This window comes from Paramisgurnus dabryanus, chromosome 2 (assembly GCF_030506205.2).
Source record: "Paramisgurnus dabryanus chromosome 2, PD_genome_1.1, whole genome shotgun sequence".
NCBI classification, from domain to species: Eukaryota; Metazoa; Chordata; class Actinopteri; order Cypriniformes; family Cobitidae; genus Paramisgurnus; species Paramisgurnus dabryanus.
This window is the reverse complement of record NC_133338.1, coordinates 41,777,469-41,800,018: the sequence shown is the minus strand read 5'-3', so window position 1 is coordinate 41,800,018 and position 22,550 is coordinate 41,777,469. Positions and strand designations below refer to the sequence as shown.

Below are 22,550 nucleotides of genomic sequence, written 5' to 3'. Positions count from 1 at the left end.
TCGTATATAATATACGATGTACCTGTTTTTATTTCCGTCACATTATAATCAGTGACCAAGATGATAATCTCACATCAAAATATGGTAAATTAAGTTGTTAAACAAATATACCAAAAAGGTAAACAATAAAATCAATAAAAACCTGGTAATGTGTGACGCGTCAAAATCCAAACGGAAATGACATCAACGTCAACATGGCGGCGCACACATGCGGCTGTTTGTGAACCTGTAATGCTTTACCGTAACCTTGCCGCAGTCCTTTTCTGGTGGTGTGCGAAAACGGATACACACACACAATGTGGACGTACAACTGTGCAAAATATTTGGATTGGATCGGCTGATAATTTTCTGCACATTACTTTCTGATCGGCCTGTAAAGCTATGTGTCTGCACATAATCTTTAGCTGTTGTGCCGTTTATGAAACCTAACTTCATATGATGTGGAATCTAAACTATTTAAAAGTAGCGCGTGGACGTTTGATCTCACATGGACTTTATGGTAACTGCATCAAACGTTGGATCGCTACATGTTTTTGTCAAAGTCATGGGAGAGGTTTACTTTTGTTACGCGGAAACAAACTCTATGTAACTCACACACAATCTGCTTCAAAACCTCCCTGGCGAATATTATTCTTTGGAAGTGATGATTTCGCAGTGGAATCATTGAAACGACTTCATGCCTCCAGGTAACGAAACCCAGTTTATATAAATTGCAGTAAATTATTTGGAATATACTTTTCTATAGTGCACATTAACTGAAACAAGACTGATTCTAGAGAACTATAGGACAGTTTAGTGCAGACCACACACATTAACTACAAACAAGAACATGCATGCAGAACAGAAAAAGTGGCTTAATAATGCAGTTATAGTGTAGTTATTGTCCTGATATTGCACATGGGTATTATTCATGTTTTTGTTTTGGTTTTTTACATAGGGATGACACAAAAGCTGGAGTCATAGATTCCCTTGAGGTTGTGACGTTGTCCGGTGACGCTCCGGTAAGAAAGTATGCAGAGCAAAACAGACTTCGACTTCATCAATGGCCAAATGTGGATTTAAGTACACAGTTTGATGTTGGTGTGGTGGTGTCCTTTGGCTGTTTAATAAAAGACAACATCATCAACAAAATGCCATAGTAAGTAATAAGAGCTAAAAAAAGGTATAACTGAATCTAGTAGTAGTCATATCTAGTAGTAGTCATATGCAATTGGTGTACAAGTTTTTTGGTTTGGTCTATGGTTGTCTTGTGTTGAAATCTTTTTAACACTGACATCCATGTTTTTACCCCAGTGGCATCTTGAATGTCCACCCTAGTCTGCTACCACGGTGGCGAGGTTCAGCACCCGTCTTCCATACAATACTACATGGTGATAGTGTTACAGGTGTAACTATTATGCAGATAAGACCCAAGAGGTAAGATTTAAATAACCGTGTATATCAGAATAACCCACATGATAGATAAAAGATGCGGAATTTTTCTGCAAAGTATCAGGTGTGGTCTTATTTTATTTTTATGTCAGATTTGATGTGGGCCCTATTCTTCATCAAGAGCTCTATGAGATTCCCAAGAACTGTACTGCAGATGAACTGGGAGCTACTTTGGCAGTTGTGGGTGCCAGAATGGTAACTTCCTCTCACTTTTTTGAGATCTGTAGTTATGTCATTAGGTGTAATGTAAAGTTTAAATCAACATTTAGGGCGATTTCCCGGACATGGTTTAGATTAATCCAGAACAAGGCCTTAGTTATTTTAGGACATTTAATTAGTTTTAACAAACAAACCTTACAAAAAACTATATGCATCTTGAGACATAACAATGGTTCTGATATATGTTAAAATATGTCAGTGATAATAATAATAATATAATAATAATAATATTTTATTTGCAAAGCACTTTCATAGTTAAAAACAATCCTAAGGTGCAAGGTGTTTTGAAATTAAAGCAGCTCAAACATGCATTTTAGTCTTGGACTAGGATAAGCCCTGTCCAGAAAACCGCCCCATAAATGATGACACATAGGCCAACCTGGAAGTTAGCCTCACTCTGGTTCCCTTTGCAAAACGTCAGTGGGATTTTAGATCATATATTTTTCCATCAAGAACATCTTGGCAAATAAACACGACTATTATCACCTAAATGCGTTTACAAGGAATGAAAAGCTAACCTTGGGCTATAAGCGAATTACGTCACAGTTGCCCGACTTTAACGGCATCACCACCAAGCTTCTGACAGCTCTTTCAAACTTTATTAAATACATTTAAAAGCATGTTTTCTAATAAGGAATTACTTTCTGATTTACCCTTTTTGGGGGATTGTTCCACAAGTTGTATTGTTTTATGATTTTTATTCCTGATGATGTTTAAAGTCCCTAACAACTTGGGTAGCAACCACACTTTACGACACAAAATTTGAAAAAATAGGGTAAATAACTGGTGTGTTGTATGTTATAGAATAAAAAGTGAAATTATATTGAGCTTGTGTTAAACCAAGATTTTATTTAAGGCATTTAACAAAAACCCTTTAAAACACATGGACTTCGGTATGAGAGAACCTGAAGTAGGGATGCTAAACAATTAATCGTGATTAATCGTTAGCAGAATAAAAGTTTTTGTTTACATCACATATGTGTGTAAACTGTGTATAATAAATTTGTATATATATAAATATGAACACATTCATGTATAATTTTAAGAAAAAAAATGTATATATTAAATATTTATATATAATATAAATTATACATAAATATACAAATGTATATACACATGTAAACATTTCTAAAACATATACATGCATGTGTGTACATTTATTTATACAAAGTTATTATACACAGTTTACATACATATATGATGTAAACAAAAACTTTTATTCTGCTACCGATTAATCGCGATTAATCGTTAAGCGTCCCTAATCTGAAGTGCTAAAATGCTAACTTGTTTCTAGGTTTTGCCTAAAAAATAAAATCATCCCATTCCCTGCAGCTCTCCACTGGTTATGTCAGTAGGAATCAGACAGTAATCTAAAAATGTATGTACTTTTTGTTTTGTAAGTGAGTTATACATACTGGTATTTTCCATAAACATTTACATTAAGATATTTGACACTGTTACACGGCACTCTCAAATGATGGATTCTGATTGGCCAGTCACAACATTCCAAGGTTCGTTCTTTTTAGATAACTACTGCTCAAAACTAATAACACACGATAACCCAGATGCTGCAAATCATTTTGGCAGGTACAGTTTAATATTACACAAAAAATAAATGTAAATGTATTTTAATAACATACATGACATTATATTTACAAATGATAAAACCAAAAAGTGTGTTTATTTGAACATCTTATCTTATCCTAAAACCAAAAGTAAACAGGTTTTGCTCGCGGAAGTCTTAAAAATTAAAACTTCAGATCAATATTTAATGTTCCTTACCTTACTTATGAGGTAATTATCCATGTAATAAGCGGGATAATGTACAGGAAGCAGGTTGTTATCACGAAATAAGCCCCTGCGGGTCAGGTCCTGATCTCACAGTGTGGGCTTATTTCTGCGACAAAAGCCTGCTGCCTATACATTATCCCTTACTTTATGCATTTGTCAGATGCTTTTATCCTAAGTACAGTATTTATCAGTATGTGTGTTTCCTAGGGATCAAATCTTTTGCATTGCTAATGCAGTTGTGAGCTACAGGAACAGTCTGATTCATGTTATTTATGTTTCATTTTTTCATTGTCATGGTTTACAGTTAATGGACACTTTAGGACATCTTCCAGAAAGAATAGCAAACCAAAAAGAGCAACCTAAAGTGGGTGCAACTTTTGGTAAGTGTTTTCCTCGAATTAAAGTGCAAAAATGCTGATAAGCTTCATAAACCAACCATCCAAATTACCAAACCATTGTATCCACAGCTCCAAAAATTAGTGCCCGAATGGCCTGGATAATATGGGAGGAGTACAGCTGTGATCACATTGACCGGTTGTATCGAGCTATTGGATCTCGGGTAAAAAATAATAATTCTTAGATGCCATGTAAATTCCATAATTTGTTTTAATGAACAATAAACAAAGTTTTTTTCTTAATCAGTTTCCTTTAAAAACCATGTGGATGGGCAATCCTGTCAAACTTCTGGACTTTGTTGGCAAGTGCAATCTGATATTTTCAGGTAACAGGAGTTACTTATGTACTAGGTGATGCAATAAGTCTACTCTGTCTACTGAAAACTAAAAGAAGCTTTACTGTTTCTTTACAGGTGCTCAATATTTAACTGCAGTGCCGGGGTCTGTCCTTTATCAGAAAGAATCTAATTCTTTACTTGTTCGCTGCAAGGTATGCCTATGAGGTTATGAAATGTTACTAATAATGTATTTTGTTTTACTATATGAAGAAATAATTTCAATATCACCTAAAACACCAGAAGCCTGCTACTTTGGGTGTTTGTTTGTTAAATGCACAGCAGGTGTAACTGACTTTATTAGTGTTTATAGGCCCTCCAGAAGCAAGGATGGATATCCCTGATGTAGACACAGTGTTAATTATATCCACTTTTTGTGTATCTAAATACTGCCTAGATAGATCCAGTTAAAGTGTGCGCAATTTAAAATCCAAGTAAAAAAAAGCATCCACATGTCAGGGCCGATGGTGTAGTGGGAAGTTGTTGAATCCTTGCTTGAGGTTTTTTGCCAATCCCATACACCTCTCTCCACCCTTTACTTTCCTGTCTTCTCCTTGGATAGTATCAAATAAAGGCAAAAATGGCCAAAAAACAGTCAGAATGCAATCAATGAAATCCAATCCACTTGAGGAATCCCCTAATAAATTAAACTCCCTTTCACGTTTCAGCTACAGCCTTGATTTCCACACTGCTTCTTTCTTCCATCCATTCCACTTGGCTCATTCTGAGTCCATATAGTTTAAACTACATTTTGTGTTTTCACTTCTTTCGCCTCTTACTCACACAATACACCAGGGTAAACAAAATAAAACTTTTAGGCTATAAAAGCAATTATTTTATTAAAAGGCAGGCACCAGAATACAGGAAAATAGCATCTACTACAGTAAATGTTTTTTTCTGGGGGACACACCCACATTTTCGACCCATGCTCGGGTAGCATTTGTGCGCTGTTGGAGGATTTCTGGGCACAGACTTGCAGTCTTCACTTCTTAAACAGCGTGTGAGCACTGCATTGAGATCTGTTCACCTCTTGTGCTTCCCCCATAACTAAGTAATCTTATTTACCTGTTAAATTAACAGCCCTAATATATATTATAGTATATATACATTCACTCCAGTCCATATTGTGTCTAAGAATAACCCCTTATAATGCAAGTTCTCACATGGCTTATTGCTTTAATATGTAAATTAATAATTTTGAAACTTTAGCAGAACATTGTAATTAATTTTGCACATCACACCCTCACCTTACAGCAGGGGTGGGCAACTGCTGGTCCTGAGGGCCAGTGTCCCTGCAGAGTTTAGCTCCAACCCTAATCAAACACAGCTGAAAAATTGAATTGAAGTCTTCAGGACTGTTTGAAAATGACATTCAGGTGTGTTTGATTAAGGTTGAAGCTAAACTCTGCAGGACTGTGGCCCTCGATGCCCACCCCTGCCTTACAGTGATCGTGTGGCTGCTCTTTGACTTCCCCTCACTTGGATTAGGTTAAGCTTTTCTTTTTTTTTCTTACTGTTTAGCAGCTAACAGCTACGTTTTATAACGTTAAATGTACTTAGTATAGTAATAACCATAAATTATGTATAATTACGTGAAACTAACCATAAACCAAATCCTCACCTTGTAGATAGCCGCCTTAAATATTTATAAAAGTATGTAAAAGTCATTTTAATTTGCTATTCAAAGTCTTGACAAGTGATGAGTTGCTTTAACTGTAACTAAAAGAATTTTTGAAATTGCATCCCACAATCCCCCATGTGAGCCCGAACCCAGCTCTTAATTCATTTATAGAATGAATTGGAAAGTGCCGACTCTGCAACCGTGGACACATAAAGATTGAATTTCAGGATACATGACACTGTACTATTAATGTGTGCTTGTGTGTGTGAAACTTAATAGATGACGTACTGTATTACACTGTATTAGATTAGATTGATGGTTCAAAAGGGTACAATCTATTGATATTGTGTTAAAATAATACAGGGTGTAACATTTACATGGTCTTGTCTACTTTCCCATTTCATTTCTTTATAAGGATGGCTGGGTTGGATTTGGAAGTGTGATGTTCAAGAAAAAACTCTCGGCAGCGGATTTCTTTAATGGATATCTCCACCAGAGTGTGCTGAAAAAATCTCCATCACCAGACACCTGTCTCTTTCAGAGTTACATAGAAAGAACTCATTTGCCTAAAGGGCAGGACAATAGCATGCTACTGCAAAATAAGACTTCATTTTGAAGCTTTAAGAAGTTTTCAATTGCACATTAAACTCTTCAAGTTTAATACTAGTCTGTTTTAAGACAATCTTGATGTGTATAGTCATGGACTGTATATTTGCAGAAATCTGCACATTTGTACAGAAAATAGATAAATGAATGTGAATATAATAAAATGAATCTTGATGATTTAAGCTTTTTTAAAATGATTGCATTATTTTTTTATTAAATTAACTGGTCAGAGCTTGCTGAGTATTATCACACAATTATATGTTTTTTTCAATTTATGTCTATTCTCTTGATTGCTGTGTTAATGGTTATGTTGTATAAAACATGAAAAGTTAAACTGATATTAAAAATTATTTAAAAATAAAATGCAGCAGGATAGACACTAACGGTAAACGTCGAAGTAATGCAGATGTCACAGAAGTCCCGCCTTCTTGTCGCTTTGCACATAAAGTTAGGGTGTCTCATCATATGGCGCTCTCTGATTGGCTATACCCTCTTGTTTATTTTTTGCGTCCGAAGTAAAGTTCGGTATCGTTAACAACCTGTCAAATCCGAGGACAGCTGTGAAACCGTCAACTTCACGTCCTATTTCACGAAGTAAGTATTGAAATAAATACGGTTTAGCTCTGAATTACTGCATGGAAACTAAAAGCTGCACTTTCCGAGGAACGAAGTATAATTTATTTCGGTTGTCATTCAGTTGTTAAAATAGCTAAAGAAAGTGCCCTGTTTACATTGAGCTAACGAATAGCCGTGTTGCTAGCTAGCGAGCCCACAAAGAATACGTGTTCTCCTACACGTTTATAAATGTCAGGCGGATTTTTTTTCTTTGTACATTTTACGATTAGATGTGCGCGTTGTTATGAAAGGGGAGATGATATGTTTGTTTCCACATGCTTGTGATACTGATGTAGTGCTTTGGGACTGTTACCTAGTAACTTGATACGTACAGTACACCGTGTAACACGTTTATTCACGTAATTAACGTTACTGTACTTAAGTGTGATGTGAATTTTTGGAGACGCTAACCACTATTTGTCAGCTTCGATATTGTAAATGCATGTAACGTGTACAGTATATGTTTAATAAGAATATATAGATATTATACACGTGCAGGATGTACGCCAGATTTTCCATGACCATTTGAACAGGTGTAAATTGGGGATTTTGAGCTTCTAATGCTTCTAAATGTCTAATGCTTTGTGTAGCTGAGGGATAATCCTGTTAAGTATAGAGCTGGTTTTATCGTTACCCAGAATAACGTGTGTGTGCCAAGACCAGAGTGGAGTCATACAGTCAGTTGATAATAATTAAATACAATACATATAGTTTATTTTGGGTTGGTACAAGTGGCAGGTAAAAGAAAATTGCTTGCTTCCATTTATTGTCTATTCCCATGTAAATCTAAGTAATGCCTTTAATGAAAGCTTACATGTAGGGTTAAATGTGGTTAGTATTTTTTTCTACTTAAAATCATCTTAAAAAATGTAAATGGGACATTTCATTCAAAGCTGAATTTTCCACGTGTAAGTGCTATAATTGTGTTCCCAGTGCTTTTATCAACCTAAAAAAATATAATAAAAAAACAACCCAGTAAATCAGTTGGTAAACCATTTTCTTGCAAGCATGTGAAAAAATAGGTAGTTGAAATTTGGCTCCCCTTGTGATGTCAGAAGGAGATAATACAGTGCCTTAATCTGCACTATTCCACTATGGCACTGCCATTAAATTGCAAATGAGCTGATCTCTGCACTAAAACCACACACCCAAAAACCGGCCCATTTTTGCTCACACCTACAAAGTGGCAATTTTAACATGTTATACTTAATTATCTGTATGGTATTTTAAGCTAAAACTTCACAAATGCGCTCTGGGACACCAAAGATTTGATTGACATCTTTAAAAATCCTTGTGAAATGTCCTCTTTAAAGTGAAAGTAAAGTGTCACATGTTTGTCAAGTATGGAATACTCGAAATGTGACCCCTGCAGTTAACCCGTCCCAGTGCGTAGTGAACACGGGCGCGCACACACTCTCAAACACAGAGCAGTGGGCACTGGGCAGCTATCACAACAGTGCAAAAAATGGCTTTGCTTAGTATTTTTGTCTTGATTTCAGTACAAATATAAAAAAATCCTAAATCAAGATGCATTTTCTTAAGGACCATTTAAAAAAAAGATATATTAAATTTAGGTAAAATTGGGTTTAAAACATGCAAGAAAATCTGCCAATAGGGTAAGAAAAAAAACCTTGACATTTTTTCTGAAACACTTAATTCAAGGAAAATGTAAGAAAGATTTTCCTACCCCATTGGCAGATTGGTTTTGCTTGTTTTAAACTAGACTTGTTTTATAAGATAATTTTGCTTATCAAGAAAATGCATGTTGATTTAAGATTTTTTTATATTTGTACTGAAAACAAGACAAAAATACTAAGCAAGAAAGTAATTTTTTGAAGTGTACAGCACTTGGGGAAACATGCCTTGCTCAGGGGCACCTCAGTCGCAACTGAGAATCAAAACCCTTCGGGTCAATTGGCTGACTCTTTAACAATTAGGCTGCAACTTCTCCATTATCTTATTAAATGTTGATGAACTAAATTTAGTATCCAAGATGGGGGTGGATTTAGATTGCTTCATCTTGCAAGTTGGTTGCCATAGCACACATCTGTGGCCTGTTGCCAGTCTGGAAAAGTTGCTGACGTGAGGGCTAGAGCTGTAACATAAGTGGAAGTATGAAAATGACAATCGTCTTGTAAATTCTGTCAGTTTACTGGGGTTACAGTAGCCATCATCACTCTTCTTTGAAATAAAATCAACTTCAGTCCTCTCATAAATATCAGATATCATAATTTATTTGTGCACTGGATCACTCATTGATCATGGATGTTTTCTTTTGTTTTGTTTTGTAGGAAATATGCTCCATTTCATCATTTACTTCATTCTATGAGGATTTTTTTAAGACGGCTGGAGAAATATTCTTCAATATACTGAAACAAACAACTTTAACAACTTTAAAAGAATGAGTCCGTGTCACCAGTCCCCTAATATTCATACATCCCAATAACTTGATCGTTCCTCATTCACTTTTCCTACTCACACACACACACTTCGTAGCTGAGCCCACTGCTGTTCCTGCAGGCTGGGTACGGAGCTGGTCTGGCCACGTGCCCCTCCAGCTCTGCGTGTTAGAGTGAGATGGGGCGGCAGGAAGCAGAGGGTCGCTGCCGCTGTGGACTGTAATGTCAGAGCCCAGCAGCCCCGGCGTGAGCCAGCGCGGCGCTCCCAGATTCTTCGTGGGCTGCGCGGAGGATGAGAGCGAGGGCCTGGACGACTACGCCAGCATGAGGACAGACGAGGAGCTGTACGAAGATGACCTGGAGGATGACTCGGTATGGACAGAGCGCAGATCTTTTCTAATGGAGGGGTGTTAATGCTTAATGTGTCTGGAGATTTAATAAGCTGAGAGCAATAGCTGGTTATTTGCCCTGTACAAATGGTGCCCTTGATATGAACTTGGAGTCTTGTGGCCTTCTATGTCTGTGAAGTCTATATAGTGTCCCATTTGTTGTTTTAGGTTTTGGAACACAAGTTTAGACTTAAGTGCTCTCTTTGCGGCCTTAATAAACCCTCCACCATCCTATTGCACTTTCCTATTCTTTCTGGGTTTTGGCTAGAAGGAATACAGCAAACAGCAAATCTCATGAGATGTTGGGTTTAGGATTAGGATAAAAACAGTGGTTCTGGCTAAATAGGATACAGCTGTGGGAAATGCTGGGTTTAGGGTTAGGTCTAGGTGTAGCATTAGGATAAAAACAGTACTCATCCAGCAAGATTTCGGTATCCCTTTTGGCCACAACTGTCTTTCTGCCTCTACTCATAAAAGTTGCTTATTTGGTTTTGGTAGTGGTATGTTTTACTTAAATCTCTGCTATTTCCTTTAAGCCTCCAGAGCGTCAGATCGTGGTGGGGATTTGCTGTATGATGAAAAAATCAAAGTCTAAACCAATGACACAGATATTGGAGCGTCTGTGTAAGTTTGAGTACATCACTGTGGTCATCTTTCCTGAGGACGTCATACTGAATGAACCAGTGGAAAAATGGCCGCTCTGTGACTGCTTGATCTCTTTTCACTCTAAAGGTATGTCTTGTGCTTTCTGCTTTGTGTAAGCTGGCCCTTCTGAGCTGGTTTTTGGATCAGGTTTCTCTCTTGAAATCTCCCAACCTTAAAATGAACCAAAAAACTCATGAATCAGTCTGTAATGATCAACTCCGTTAAAATTAAATCAGTCCATTACTTGACTAATCCAAAACAAAGTCTTGGTTTGTGTAAAAATATGCAGAATAGCTCGTATACACATTTGTTTATTATAGTATGTGTGTTATCTTTACATTTACATTTTTAAATTATTATTCCATTCTATCAACAGCAATGCTTTGTCTTAAATCAGGTTTCCCTCTGGATAAGGCAGTAAGTTATGCAAAACTACGTAACCCGCTGCTCATCAATGACCTTAATATGCAGTATTACATACAGGACAGGTAATCTATTGTGGAATTCACCCTTTTTCTTAACAAGCCACACCACAGCTTTGCATATTACCTTATCATGTTTACACACATTTAAACATCTAGCATGTTTTTTTTTTGTAGGAGGGAGGTATATCGTATCCTGCAGGAGGAAGGAATAGATCTGCCACGCTATGCCGTGTTAAACCGCGACCCTGACAAACCTGAAGGTGAGTTAGAGCTTGATTTGAAGTATTTTTAGTATTTAATATTATAAATACCGTTTTTTTTTTTACAGCAGTATAGTAGCTTTATCTGTGCTTTATTTTTGCTAAATGTACTGCCTGATTTATTTTAATCACTGAGTAAATATAGCCCCTTATGAAGAGCGAATTTAAGTGTTTTAGAGAACAAAGTTACAAATATTTCTCTACTGCATGCGATGTGAACGCTTGGCATTCACTGAGGCATTATGATCTTGGCAACTGACAGTTCTCAGGGGCAGATAGCTAAACAAATATACTCGCTTCTAAACAAATGACAATCAAATTGTTATATTGACCCAGCTATAATTCCAGATCACAGTCATATCTTAAACAGGGAATCTGTTGCAGCCTTTTTCTGCTCAGACATTGTTTCTAAGTGCTGGAATATCATAATCATGGACCTTTCTATGTTTCACAGAGTGCAACTTGGTTGAGGGAGAAGACCAAGTTGAAGTTAATGGTGAAGTCTTTCCAAAACCCTTTGTAGAGAAGCCAGTTTCTGCAGAGGACCATAATGTGTACATCTATTACCCATCCTCAGCTGGAGGAGGCAGCCAACGCCTCTTTAGAAAGGTCTTTGTTTTTGCAATGGCTTTATATTAGCCCACACATACAGCTTTACCTGCTCAGTTATACGGGCACATCATCTGATGATGGATCCAAAATAGAGACTTTGATGCTGTGAAACAGAGAACAACATGCTGACTTTTTGTTCTGGCTTCGTCTGTCAGCTGTTTTTAAAGATAAAGACGTAATTGCAGAGTTTATCCTACAATCAGTGTTGGGGAGTAACTATAATTAGATATGGTATAAGCTTAAATACATTTCTCAGGGGCATGACAGTGGCTCAGCTGTTTAAAATAGCAGAGCTTTTACAGTAGCTATTTTGTTACAAGTATGGGTAAGGGTGACTAATGGCTTCATCACTGTTTTTATTTGTCCAAAAGTCCCTCCTTGGCAATTTATATATTTTATTTGGTTTGATAACTTCTGCTGTTTATCACTGCGTATTCAAATTAGTTTTTTAAGTGTCACATTTTTGATAATTGTATTATTTGATTGGGCATATGAATACAGCGTTCCCACGGGTCTTTGAAATCCTTGAAAGTTTGTGAATCTGGGGGGAAAAAATCAAGCCCCTGGGAAGTTTTTGAAAATATACATACATAGATACAGGTTATTGAAAGTGCTTGAATCTATTTTATGCAAGAAGTTTTCTGGAAAAAAATCCATATTATTCCCTGGGTATAATAGGATAATATCATTAAAATTCTAGACTTTTTAAGGACACATGATAAACTTTAAATGCTTATATCTTCTGTATGCGAATTCTGATTCATACCAAAATGCTTTTTGCATAGTTGTGTTTGACACATGAAAACGTCTCGGGTTACTTATGTAACTGTTGTTCCCTGAGAAGGGAACGAGACGCTGCGTCTCCCTTGCCATACTTCCTGCGTCCCTGTAATGCAGCCGTTGGCAATATTTCAGATAGCGATATACTTCCTGTCTCCCCTGTCTTTGTCATGAAGCCTCACCATTGGTTGAATTTGATATACACATTCAGACGCACTTCCCCTGGAGGCGTCCCCAAAGTGTCACTGCAGTGACGCAGCGCGAGTTCCCTCAAGAGGGAACTGTAAAAAATGTGTCTTAAAAGGTAACACGATGTAAACTTGCTCTCACTTGAAATTGGTCCCCACATTTAGTCCTTGAATTTGAGGGTATTGCACCTGGAAAGTCCTTGAAAGGTCTTTGAATTTGAAGGTAACTAAGGTGTGGGAACCCTGTGAATAAAACATAATAGTATGCAAGTGTATTATTACGGTATCATAGAATAAATCACGGCTGCTGTTAAGAATAGTATTGTTAGTCACGGCACGAAACAGGGTGGTTGCAACCTCTTCATTCGTGACTTATTCACGATACAGCACTAGCCTCAAGTACCTTATTTCTTTTTTACGGTTACCACACAATACAAATATTAGAGCCAAAAAACTGTATCAATGCAACTTACATACAGTAAAATAACTTAAAGCCTTCCGTCCGCTGGAAAAAATAGTCCCTGACCATGACCAATTGTGAACAGCATTGCATTGCATATTGTATGTCTAAAGGTGCTGCGCAGTGATACCCAGAATCGTAGGGTGCAGCTATCATAGCTGTGTTTTATTGTAGAAAAACACAGCTATTGACCAATCAGAATCAAAGACTGAAACTGGCCATTATATGAATACTGGTAAACACAATGTGGAGTAGCAGTTGAGTGTGAATGCTTTACTGTTTCAGATTGGGAGCAGAAGTAGTGTTTACTCTCCAGAAAGCAGTGTGAGGAAAACTGGCTCTTATATTTATGAAGAGTTCATGCCAACTGATGGCACAGATGTGAAGGTACTAAATAATTTCCCCTTCTTACCCAAATGAGAAGCAAAATTTTATAGATGGATATATAAATGTTTCGATTTTGGTTTAGACTTTTTGTCTAAACTTGTGTCTTTGCATTTCTTTTTTGCTTTGTCTTTTTGTGTTGATGCAGGTGTACACAGTAGGGCCAGATTATGCTCATGCAGAGGCTCGTAAGTCCCCTGCTCTCGATGGGAAGGTTGAGCGAGACAGTGAAGGCAAAGAAATTCGCTATCCGGTCATGCTCACTGCCATGGAAAAACTTGTGGCCCGTAAAGTGTGTCTGGCATTTAAGGTGAGACGATCTGCTTACTAAATTATTAAATAAACTTTTCATTTATTTTTGGGCTTTCTCATTTCCCAGTCAATTCATGTTGGTTTTATTTTCCAAAAATCGTTGTAATGGTAGCAAACAGTGTGTGGATTCGATCTTCTCCGAGCCAACGGCCACTCATACGTCTGTGATGTCAACGGCTTCAGTTTTGTGAAAAATTCCATGAAGTACTATGATGACTGTGCCAAGATTCTAGGGTACAGCATAATGTTCATTAAATAAAGTTTGAAATGATATAGTGCAATACTTGTTTGTGTTGAGTTTTGGATTGATGTTCTTTCTTTCAGAAATATTGTGATGAGGGAGCTGGCTCCTCAGTTTCAGATCCCCTGGTCCATACCTACAGAGGCAGAGGACATTCCTATTGTTCCCACGACATCAGGCACCATGTAATAATCACATGACAGTCAAAGACTTTGACCTTTGACTAAAGTTCGCTATGCTATCCATTAGTGGTAGTAGGATTTAGGTTACATCTTATATTACAGTCTCCTAATAAATCATCTGAGCAACCAGCTTATAGTTTTATTTCTGTTAAATACACAAGCAGCCTTTGTTAAATATAAATAAAGCAGATCTAAATTACCTTTATTACACATGTTTATTACACTTGTATACATTTTCATCAATACTGTCAGGCCTATGTAGATGACACATTATGAGTTTCAGAATGACACTGTCAGTTGTCTTTGTCCTTTTCCTATGGTAAGGATGGAGCTGCGCTGTGTGATAGCTGTGATACGCCATGGAGATCGAACACCAAAACAGAAAATGAAGATGGAAGTGAGAAATCCCATGTAAGACCTTGTCACCTGATTAATCGGTCACTTGTAGCATGACTGATGGATGGACAAAGCACACAAAAACATTTGCACTTTTTCTTCCTATAGGTTTTTTGAGATTTTTGAAAAATATGGTGGGTATAAAACAGGCAAACTGAAGCTTAAGAAACCCAAACAATTGCAGGTAAAAAACTTTGTGCATTTTTATGTGTTTAAAACATCACTTTTAGATCACTTTTAGTCTAATGTGGTGCTATTACATATCTGTGTGTTTTTTTTTCAACAGGAAGTTCTGGACATTACCAGAATGCTCTTAGCAGACATGGGACAACATACTGACTGTGAGATTGAAGAAAAGAAATCCAAACTTGAACAACTGAAGACCGTTTTAGAAATGTAAGCCATTGCATGATCTTAACTGGGTCATGCCAACTGGCACACTTGGTGTCCTTTTTTAGTCTTGTCATATATTATGACATTTTCTGATGGAACACATAATTGCTCACCAGGACTGATAAATCTTGTTTACAGATTTGGGTTTCACATTTTATTATTGTACTTAAGTAACATTATTTTTATTGGCAGGCTACTGTTAGCATTTTAGCAGGTGCATGCTTGCCAAACTTTGTATTACATATTTTAAAATGAATCTATATTAATATTTCTGGTGTATCTAATGGCCAATTCACAACAAACTTGTTTTAAAATGAATGTATTTGTTGGGTCATTGTGAATTAGTTTGTTGTTGTTTGTTGGATCAGTGTGAACTGGCCTTAAGATGAGGCCTTCCAGAAGATTCAAAGGATATGACAAAATGAACGATGATGTTTCTGACATGTAGTATATTTAGAAACTCTTAGGGTTACTCTATGACACAATATAACAGGAGTGTAACATTTCGCCGCCATCTTTGCTCTTCACACGTCCCGCAGCAGACAGGAGTGGCATAGATGCACTGATAAGTTTCAGAGCAGCTGTTATGTGAGCTCTGTGACATGTTAAAATAGATATAAACAAGAACGAGAAGACAAAAGTCAAACTTCCTCACATCTGTAATATTTTCCCTAGTCATGCTGTTGTTTTTTTCAGGTATGGCCACTTCTCCGGAATCAATAGGAAAGTGCAGCTCACCTACCTTCCTCATGGACAACCCAAGACATCTAGTGAGGAAGAAGGTACGTGGACTACACTTAGTCATAACCAGACTGAACTGTTTTAAACAGATTTATACAATGAATATGATTTTCCTTGAATCATTAGGGCACCTCTAGGGCACAGCCACCTTAATGTTTAACTACAATATGTCTCTGATGGGAAGTTTAAGTGGCACATGTTCCTGGATCAACATTCTTTGTTGATTTTGAAACAAAAAACCTTTAAATCAGTCAGATTTAATGGTTATTGTTAGGTCAGGCTTGACATTAGGGACTTAAAGCATAGGTTTGAGACTAAGGTTTGCTCTATGATGACCATTAGGGACTGCTGTTACAAGGCCAATAGAGAATGTTGTTGTCCAGAAACACATCCTTCTTGGCTAAATCATATCATGCCAGCTGGCACTCCTGTGTGTGTTGTGTGCAGATACCCGTAAGGAGGGCCCATCTATACTGCTGGTGCTGAAGTGGGGAGGAGAGCTGACTCCAGCTGGCAGAGTTCAGGCTGAAGAACTGGGCAGAGCCTTCCGCTGCATGTATCCTGGGGGCCAAGGTAGACTCTGTTTCCTGTCTCTTTATAATTCATCCTGTTTCTCTGTGAGCGTAAGGGCACAGACAATCCTCATTGTGTGTGCTTGTTTCACACCTCAGATGTTCTGCTGCGTGGGTTTCTATGAACTAGGAAAAGCAGCCATACACTGCAAAAAATGACTTTCTTATTTAGTATTTTTGTCTTGTTTTAAGTACAAATATCTAAACATTCCTAAGTCAAGACTTATTGTCAAGATGAGCAAAATTACCCAAGAAAATAAGACGTTTTAGACAAAAATTGTTTAAGTGAATTTGTGCATAAAACAAGCAAAAAAATCTGCCAGTGGGGTAAGCCAAATAATCTTGAACTTTTTTCTTAAACACTTAATTCAAGAAAAAAATAAAAAAAACATTTGCTTACCCCATTGGACGATTTTTTTTTTGGTCATTTTGCTCATCACGAAAATGCATCTTGATTTAAGAATTTTTAGATATTTTAACCAAAAACAAGACAAAGAGAAAGTCATTTTTTTGCAGTGTAGTCATTAAAGTCCATAGACCTCATGCTTTACATTATCTACCAATGCTTCTCTAATCTTAACAGATCCAGTAAACATTACAAAACTGATTAATCATTAATTCTTCAATAACACCCTTGGAAAACATTATGGGGCGGTTTCCCAGACGGGGCTTAAGTCTAGTCCAAGACTAAAATGCATGTTTGTGCTGTCTTAACTTAAAGCAGATTGCACTTACATGTCTTTAAATAGATCAATTGTTTTGTCTCAAGATGCACACCAATAATGTTTTTGGTAAGGTATGTTTTTGTAAAAAAGTAGCTGAATGTTCCAAAATAACTAAGGCCAAGTCCTGGCTTAATTTAAACCCTGTCCGGGAAACCACCCCAAAATATGTAATAAGGACTTAAGATCATAATATTTCGGAATACATGTACTAAAGATCTGTAGTAATAATGTTTGATTATGATGAGAATTTTCTCAAATGTTGTTTAATGTATTTTCCGGACTATATATCGCTCCGGAGTTTAAGTCGCATCAGTCAAAAATGCATCATGAAAACATATATAAGTCGCACTGGACAATACGTCGCGTTTATTCACAAAATACAAGCCCAAGAACAGACATTTAATCTGGAAAGGCAAGTTATTCAACTAAAAATGGCTGAATATGTCTCCGTACGTTAATGTAATACGAACAGTTATTTACACGATACACATATCTGGAACGCTGAATAGGCTAAATGAACAGAACAAGCCTCGTCAATCCACATCACTGAATTCATTGAATTACATAAATACACGAGCAGCATATAGCAACTCTCGCTGTAGACGGTAATGTTGTCTCATGGTTCATATGTCAAAATGAATTCATACTGACTTACAAGTCACACCTGACCTGACTATAAGTTGTAGAACCAGCCAAACTATAAAAAAAAGTGTGACTTATTGTCCGGAAAATATGGTAGATATCTGTAAAATCTTTGCATCTGTTAATCAGCTATTCCTTTTTTGTTTTTGTTAGAAATTGGGTGGTTTCAATGTGACTGAAAATCTCACATGTTGTTTGCATACTGTATACCACTTTGAATGTTTTATTGATGTACAGCTATAAAAGCGTATCCCCAAAACATAAAATATTACCAAACCTTATGTTCTTGTGATTAATTATCCATTGACATTTGTTAATATTTCAGTAATTCTTTTCAGTTCACCGAAAAGTGACATACTTGATATCCTTTATTGTTCTTTCTTCAGTGAAACACAAAGATCTTAGGCAGTGTCTGAGCTTTTTTCCATACTTGTACGGTGATTTTTGCCATGCTAAAATAATATAAAAGTGGTCCGTAGGACTGTATTTCTCGGTGTATGCATTATGTTATGTGTTTATCTTTTTATAGGGGATTATGCTGGATTTCCAGGCTGCGGCCTTCTCAGGCTACACAGCACCTACCGGCATGACCTTAAGATCTACGCCTCTGATGAGGGCAGGGTGCAGATGACTGCTGCTGCATTTGCTAAGGTACACAACCAAACCGTTCAATAAATACATGCAATCTAAGATTAAGATATATAATTAAAGACAAGTACTGAGCTGGAATTGGTTGTCTGTAGGGTCTCTTGGCATTAGAAGGGGAACTAACACCCATCCTGGTCCAGATGGTGAAAAGTGCAAATATGAACGGCCTGTTGGATAATGATAGTGAATCCCTCAGCGGTTGTCAGCAAAGGGTTAAGGCCAGACTGCACGAGATCATGCAGAAAGATCAAACCTTCACAGAAGACGACTTTGACAGGGTAAACCGGAGTGTCAAACTTCTTTTGAACTGTGGGCTGGATGTTTGCTGATTTTCAAAAGAAACACACATCTGTGTCCAATTCATCTCTTTGTTTCTTCAGCTGGCTCCAACGTGCAGCAGTTCTCTGGTGAACTCTATGAAGGCTGTGGAGAATCCAGTGAGTACGTGCGATAAAGTCTATGCCCTCATCCAGAGCCTCACATCACAGATCCGCAAAAGACTTGAAGACCCCAAATCAGCAGGTATTTGCTTGTTGCTTACATCAAAAGCACATTACACCCTCTGAGCAATGGTAGGACGCCTTTGAAAGCATGACCCGGGTAATGAGTTCTTAGCCAAATTAACCAAGCTCAACCCTGTTGCTCTCTCAGATTTACAGCTGTACCACAGTGAGACACTGGAGATGATGTTGCAACGCTGGTCCAAATTGGAAAGGGACTTCCGCATGAAGAGCGGCCGCTATGACATTAGCAAGATTCCGGATATTTACGACTGTGTGAAGTATGACGTGCAGCACAACAGCTCCCTGGGACTGGAGGACACAGTGGAACTTTTCAAACTTTCTCGAGCACTAGCGGACACTGTTATACCACAGGTTTGTTTCAGAAAAGTGCAACTGTGTAGCCTGTTCCTAAAAAATACACTTTTAAATGTGTTTCTATCAAAAATAGTCACCAGTGTATGTGCAGAAACATCCTGTTATTATACAAATCCATCTATTTTTCTCCTTTAAACTGCAACAGTCACACAAAACAAGCTGTTGTGGATCCACATTGATGATGTCACATTGATTACGCCCCAACCATATCTGCTCACAGACTCCGCCTTATAAACCTTCTGCAAGAGAAATGTTTTGATGTAGTCCAAAGCACATTTCTAAGCGCTCTACCTCTTACTTGCATACAGGGAGGGGAACAGACACTTTCTTTGCATTTAAAGAGACACACACACAAACAGCGCATTTTTCATTGCTGCCACAAATGGTCATGTTCAACATCGTATAAAGAAAGATCTGTGGTGTATTTTGAGACACATTCTGGGGAAACCAGAGACTATTTTAATATTTCTGAAAACACCTAGGTTAGGGGCCCTTTAAATCTTGGGTTTTGTTTATACAGCAGCTTTGGAAACAATGTAGGTTTGTTACAATACCCCAAAAGTTCAGTCTTTGATGTCAATTGGAAACTCAGAGTTGATGACATATTAAACTTTACACTTATGAGTTTGAAAAAAGAGTTGACATAACATTGAAAATGTGTTTTGAACATGTTTCTTAGGAGTATGGCATTAATAAAGTGGAGAAGCTGGATATTGCGTACGCCTATTGTCTACCTTTAGTGAAGAAGATTCAGCTAGACCTACAAAGGACCCATGAGGACGAATCTGTAAACAAGCTGCACCCATTGTGAGATTTTCTCTTTAATTTCTCTGTTTTCCTCTTCAAGTCTTTCTTTCCAACTTTCCAGTCTATCCACAATGCAAAAAATTACTTTGTTACTTAGTATTTTTATCTTGTTTTCAGTACAAATATCTAAAAACTCGTAGTTCATTTTGACATCATTTTTTTTTTAAATATCAAATTTAAGTGAGGAAAAGGTAGTCGGGCCGACTTCCAAAACACACTTGTGGCCAATCAGCAGTAAGGGGCGTGTCTACTAACCGACATTGTTACCTGGATAAGTAAATGCAGGGCAGGTCTATCAAAAGAAGGTCCAGATTCTATGGGGTAGGGGCGTGTTTGTTTAGGTGATTTCAAATGTCAACATTGGCTTTTAGAGATCATGCACCCCGCCTTTAAAACAAGCAAAACCAAACCTGTCAATGGGGTAAGAAAATTTTGTTATTGAAATAAGTTTACTTTTTTCTTAAACACTTAATTCAAGAAATGTAGAAAAACTTTCTTACCCCATTGGCAGATTTCTTTTACTTTTTTTAAGCATTTTTAGTCTTTTAGATTTATTTTCTTGTGATTTTGCTTTTTAAGGGACTTCACTTCACTTATTTTCATTAAGCTTTGTATAGGTAGAACCCCAGTCATCTTTTTAAATGGTCATGCATCATTTTCTCAGTTGCCGCTGAGACAAGAGAAATACAGATTTCAGTGTTGCACTTCCTTCTTTCAATGATGTAAAAATCATCATTTTGCATCATTGAAAGAAGGAAGTGCAATATCTTTGTTGAGGGGGTGTGACTACAAACACCCCTTTTCTCGGTCACCAAATTCTAAATGTATGTTACATGTCAACTACAAATATGACACACTTTCAATAAAGATAAACGTTTCTAAGGGTGAAATGCTCCTTTAAGAAAATGCATCTTCATTTAAGAATTTTTTGATATTTGTACTGAAACCCAGACAAAAATACTAAGAAAACATTTTTTGCAGTGCATCAATTGTCAGATCTCATACTTTTCTATTTGTGTCCCAGATATTCACGTGGAGTCCTGTCACCAGGCAGGCATGTTCGAACTCGGCTGTATTTCACGAGCGAGAGTCACGTCCACTCCCTACTCAGCATCTTTCGTTACGGTGGCCTATTAGATGTAAGTATGACAGGATAAAAAAGACAATTAAAGGGAGAATTAGATTGAATCACACATAAGCTCTGTTTAAAAACCATAGTTAGTCGCATTGCTTTATACTGTACTGCCTACAGTACATTGGCACGATACCAAAATATGGTAGGCAGCTCTGTATGTTTTGAGACGCAGCCAGAAAATTCACTCTTTGAATCTGATTTAGGAGGAGAAGGACCAGCAGTGGAACAGAGCCATGGATTACCTAAGTGCAGTGTCTGAGCTGAACTACATGACACAGATTGTCATTATGCTGTATGAAGACAACAATAAGGTACATCCTGATCTACTTACAGTGAATAAACCAAAGTAAACTTGCAATCAAGTGTGTCATGTCTGAGACGTGACTGTCCAGTCTCAGTAGAGAATGATGGCATTGTGTTAAATCAGGACCCGTCTTCTGAAGAGCGCTTTCATGTGGAGCTACATTTCAGCCCTGGGGTTAAAGTGTCAGAGGAGGAGAGCGCGCCAATGGGTTTTGGTTTCCGACCAGCATCTGCTGAAGTATTCAAAGTTTCACTTATTCCATTTCTTAATGTGAATTGGATCATTATTCGTCACTATTCAACATTTGAAGTGGATCTAAAGAGTTCATCAAAGTTGTCCTAAAACAAAAATATGTATTGTTCAATATTCCACTTCAAATGTTGACAAGTATAATAATAGCTACAGTAGTATTCATCTCTGGCTTTTACATTCATGTGTGTGTGTTTGGCCCAGAATGACCAGAAGCAAACAGACCCCGGTAGTTTGGAAAACCTTTCACGAGATGAGCCCGACCGGGCCTTGCCCCTTTCTGATGCCATCAGCACCCAGAGGAAATCCCCGTTGATCCGGAATCGCAAGACGGGCTCCATGGAGGTATCGCAGTCTCCATCATACATGACTGTGCCAGTCATTGTACATTGTCCTTTGGATGTAGTATGGAGCAATACTTTTAAAATCTCATTAGTTTCAGATTGACAGAATCAGGCTGAGTTTTATGTGCTGGCATTTGACAGCGCCATCTTTGTGTACGTAGGTCTTGTCAGAAAGCTCATCCTCTAAAGGGGGCAACTATCGCCTCTTCCCCTCCTGCTCACGGCAGTCTCCAGAGATGAAGCAGAGCGGATTAGGTTGGTATCGTGTGTCTGTCACTCGCTCAGCCTTTACGACTGCTGTTCATCTTTAATCTATTAGAAGAAATCACCTTCTGCATCAGAGGCAACTGTATATTATGTCAGGTGTAAAAACCATTAGCTGACTGCTTAAAATAACATTACAAAGGAAATAGTAGTGGTGGATAC

The 22,550-nt window shown here is 37.5% G+C and overlaps 2 protein-coding genes across 29 annotated transcripts in view; both read left to right on the top strand.

Moving 5' to 3' along the window:
* The first annotated feature begins 183 nt into the window (after positions 1–183).
* Positions 184–6,576, top strand: mtfmt (mitochondrial methionyl-tRNA formyltransferase). The gene is made up of 9 exons (XM_065289137.2): positions 184–686; positions 938–1,138; positions 1,294–1,416; positions 1,524–1,626; positions 3,746–3,821; positions 3,909–4,000; positions 4,084–4,162; positions 4,250–4,326; positions 6,208–6,576. The coding sequence occupies exons 1-9, from the start codon at positions 436–438 to the stop codon at positions 6,406–6,408; spliced, it is 1,203 nt and encodes a 400-aa protein (XP_065145209.1). The 5' UTR covers positions 184–435; the 3' UTR covers positions 6,409–6,576.
* A 295-nt stretch (positions 6,577–6,871) lies between these two features.
* ppip5k1a (diphosphoinositol pentakisphosphate kinase 1a) overlaps positions 6,872–22,550 on the top strand; it is a 32,757-nt gene continuing 17,078 nt past the window's right edge. For 12 of the 28 annotated variants that reach the window (XM_065289164.1, XM_065289155.1, XM_065289162.1 and 9 more), the window contains exons 1-25: positions 6,873–6,992; positions 9,305–9,784; positions 10,338–10,533; positions 10,823–10,934; positions 11,046–11,131; positions 11,586–11,740; positions 13,457–13,558; positions 13,704–13,865; positions 13,980–14,101; positions 14,192–14,293; positions 14,615–14,701; positions 14,795–14,870; positions 14,973–15,082; positions 15,776–15,861; positions 16,268–16,393; positions 18,289–18,410; positions 18,503–18,685; positions 18,788–18,929; positions 19,059–19,282; positions 19,965–20,092; positions 21,117–21,231; positions 21,431–21,538; positions 21,655–21,768; positions 21,985–22,185; positions 22,286–22,379. In XM_065289164.1, the coding sequence (XP_065145236.1) occupies positions 9,635–9,784; positions 10,338–10,533; positions 10,823–10,934; positions 11,046–11,131; positions 11,586–11,740; positions 13,457–13,558; positions 13,704–13,865; positions 13,980–14,101; positions 14,192–14,293; positions 14,615–14,701; positions 14,795–14,870; positions 14,973–15,082; positions 15,776–15,861; positions 16,268–16,393; positions 18,289–18,410; positions 18,503–18,685; positions 18,788–18,929; positions 19,059–19,282; positions 19,965–20,092; positions 21,117–21,231; positions 21,431–21,538; positions 21,655–21,768; positions 21,985–22,185; positions 22,286–22,379 (3,103 nt within the window). In that variant the 5' untranslated portion in view covers positions 6,873–6,992; positions 9,305–9,634. Of the gene's footprint in view, positions 6,993–9,304; positions 9,785–10,337; positions 10,534–10,822; positions 10,935–11,045; positions 11,132–11,585; positions 11,741–13,456; positions 13,559–13,703; positions 13,866–13,979; positions 14,102–14,191; positions 14,294–14,614; positions 14,702–14,794; positions 14,871–14,972; positions 15,083–15,775; positions 15,862–16,267; positions 16,394–18,288; positions 18,411–18,502; positions 18,686–18,787; positions 18,930–19,058; positions 19,283–19,964; positions 20,093–21,116; positions 21,232–21,430; positions 21,539–21,654; positions 21,769–21,984; positions 22,186–22,285; positions 22,380–22,550 lie in introns of all 28 variants that reach the window. The other 16 variants (XM_065289165.1, XM_065289158.1, XM_065289154.1 and 13 more) reach the window with 5 other exon arrangements.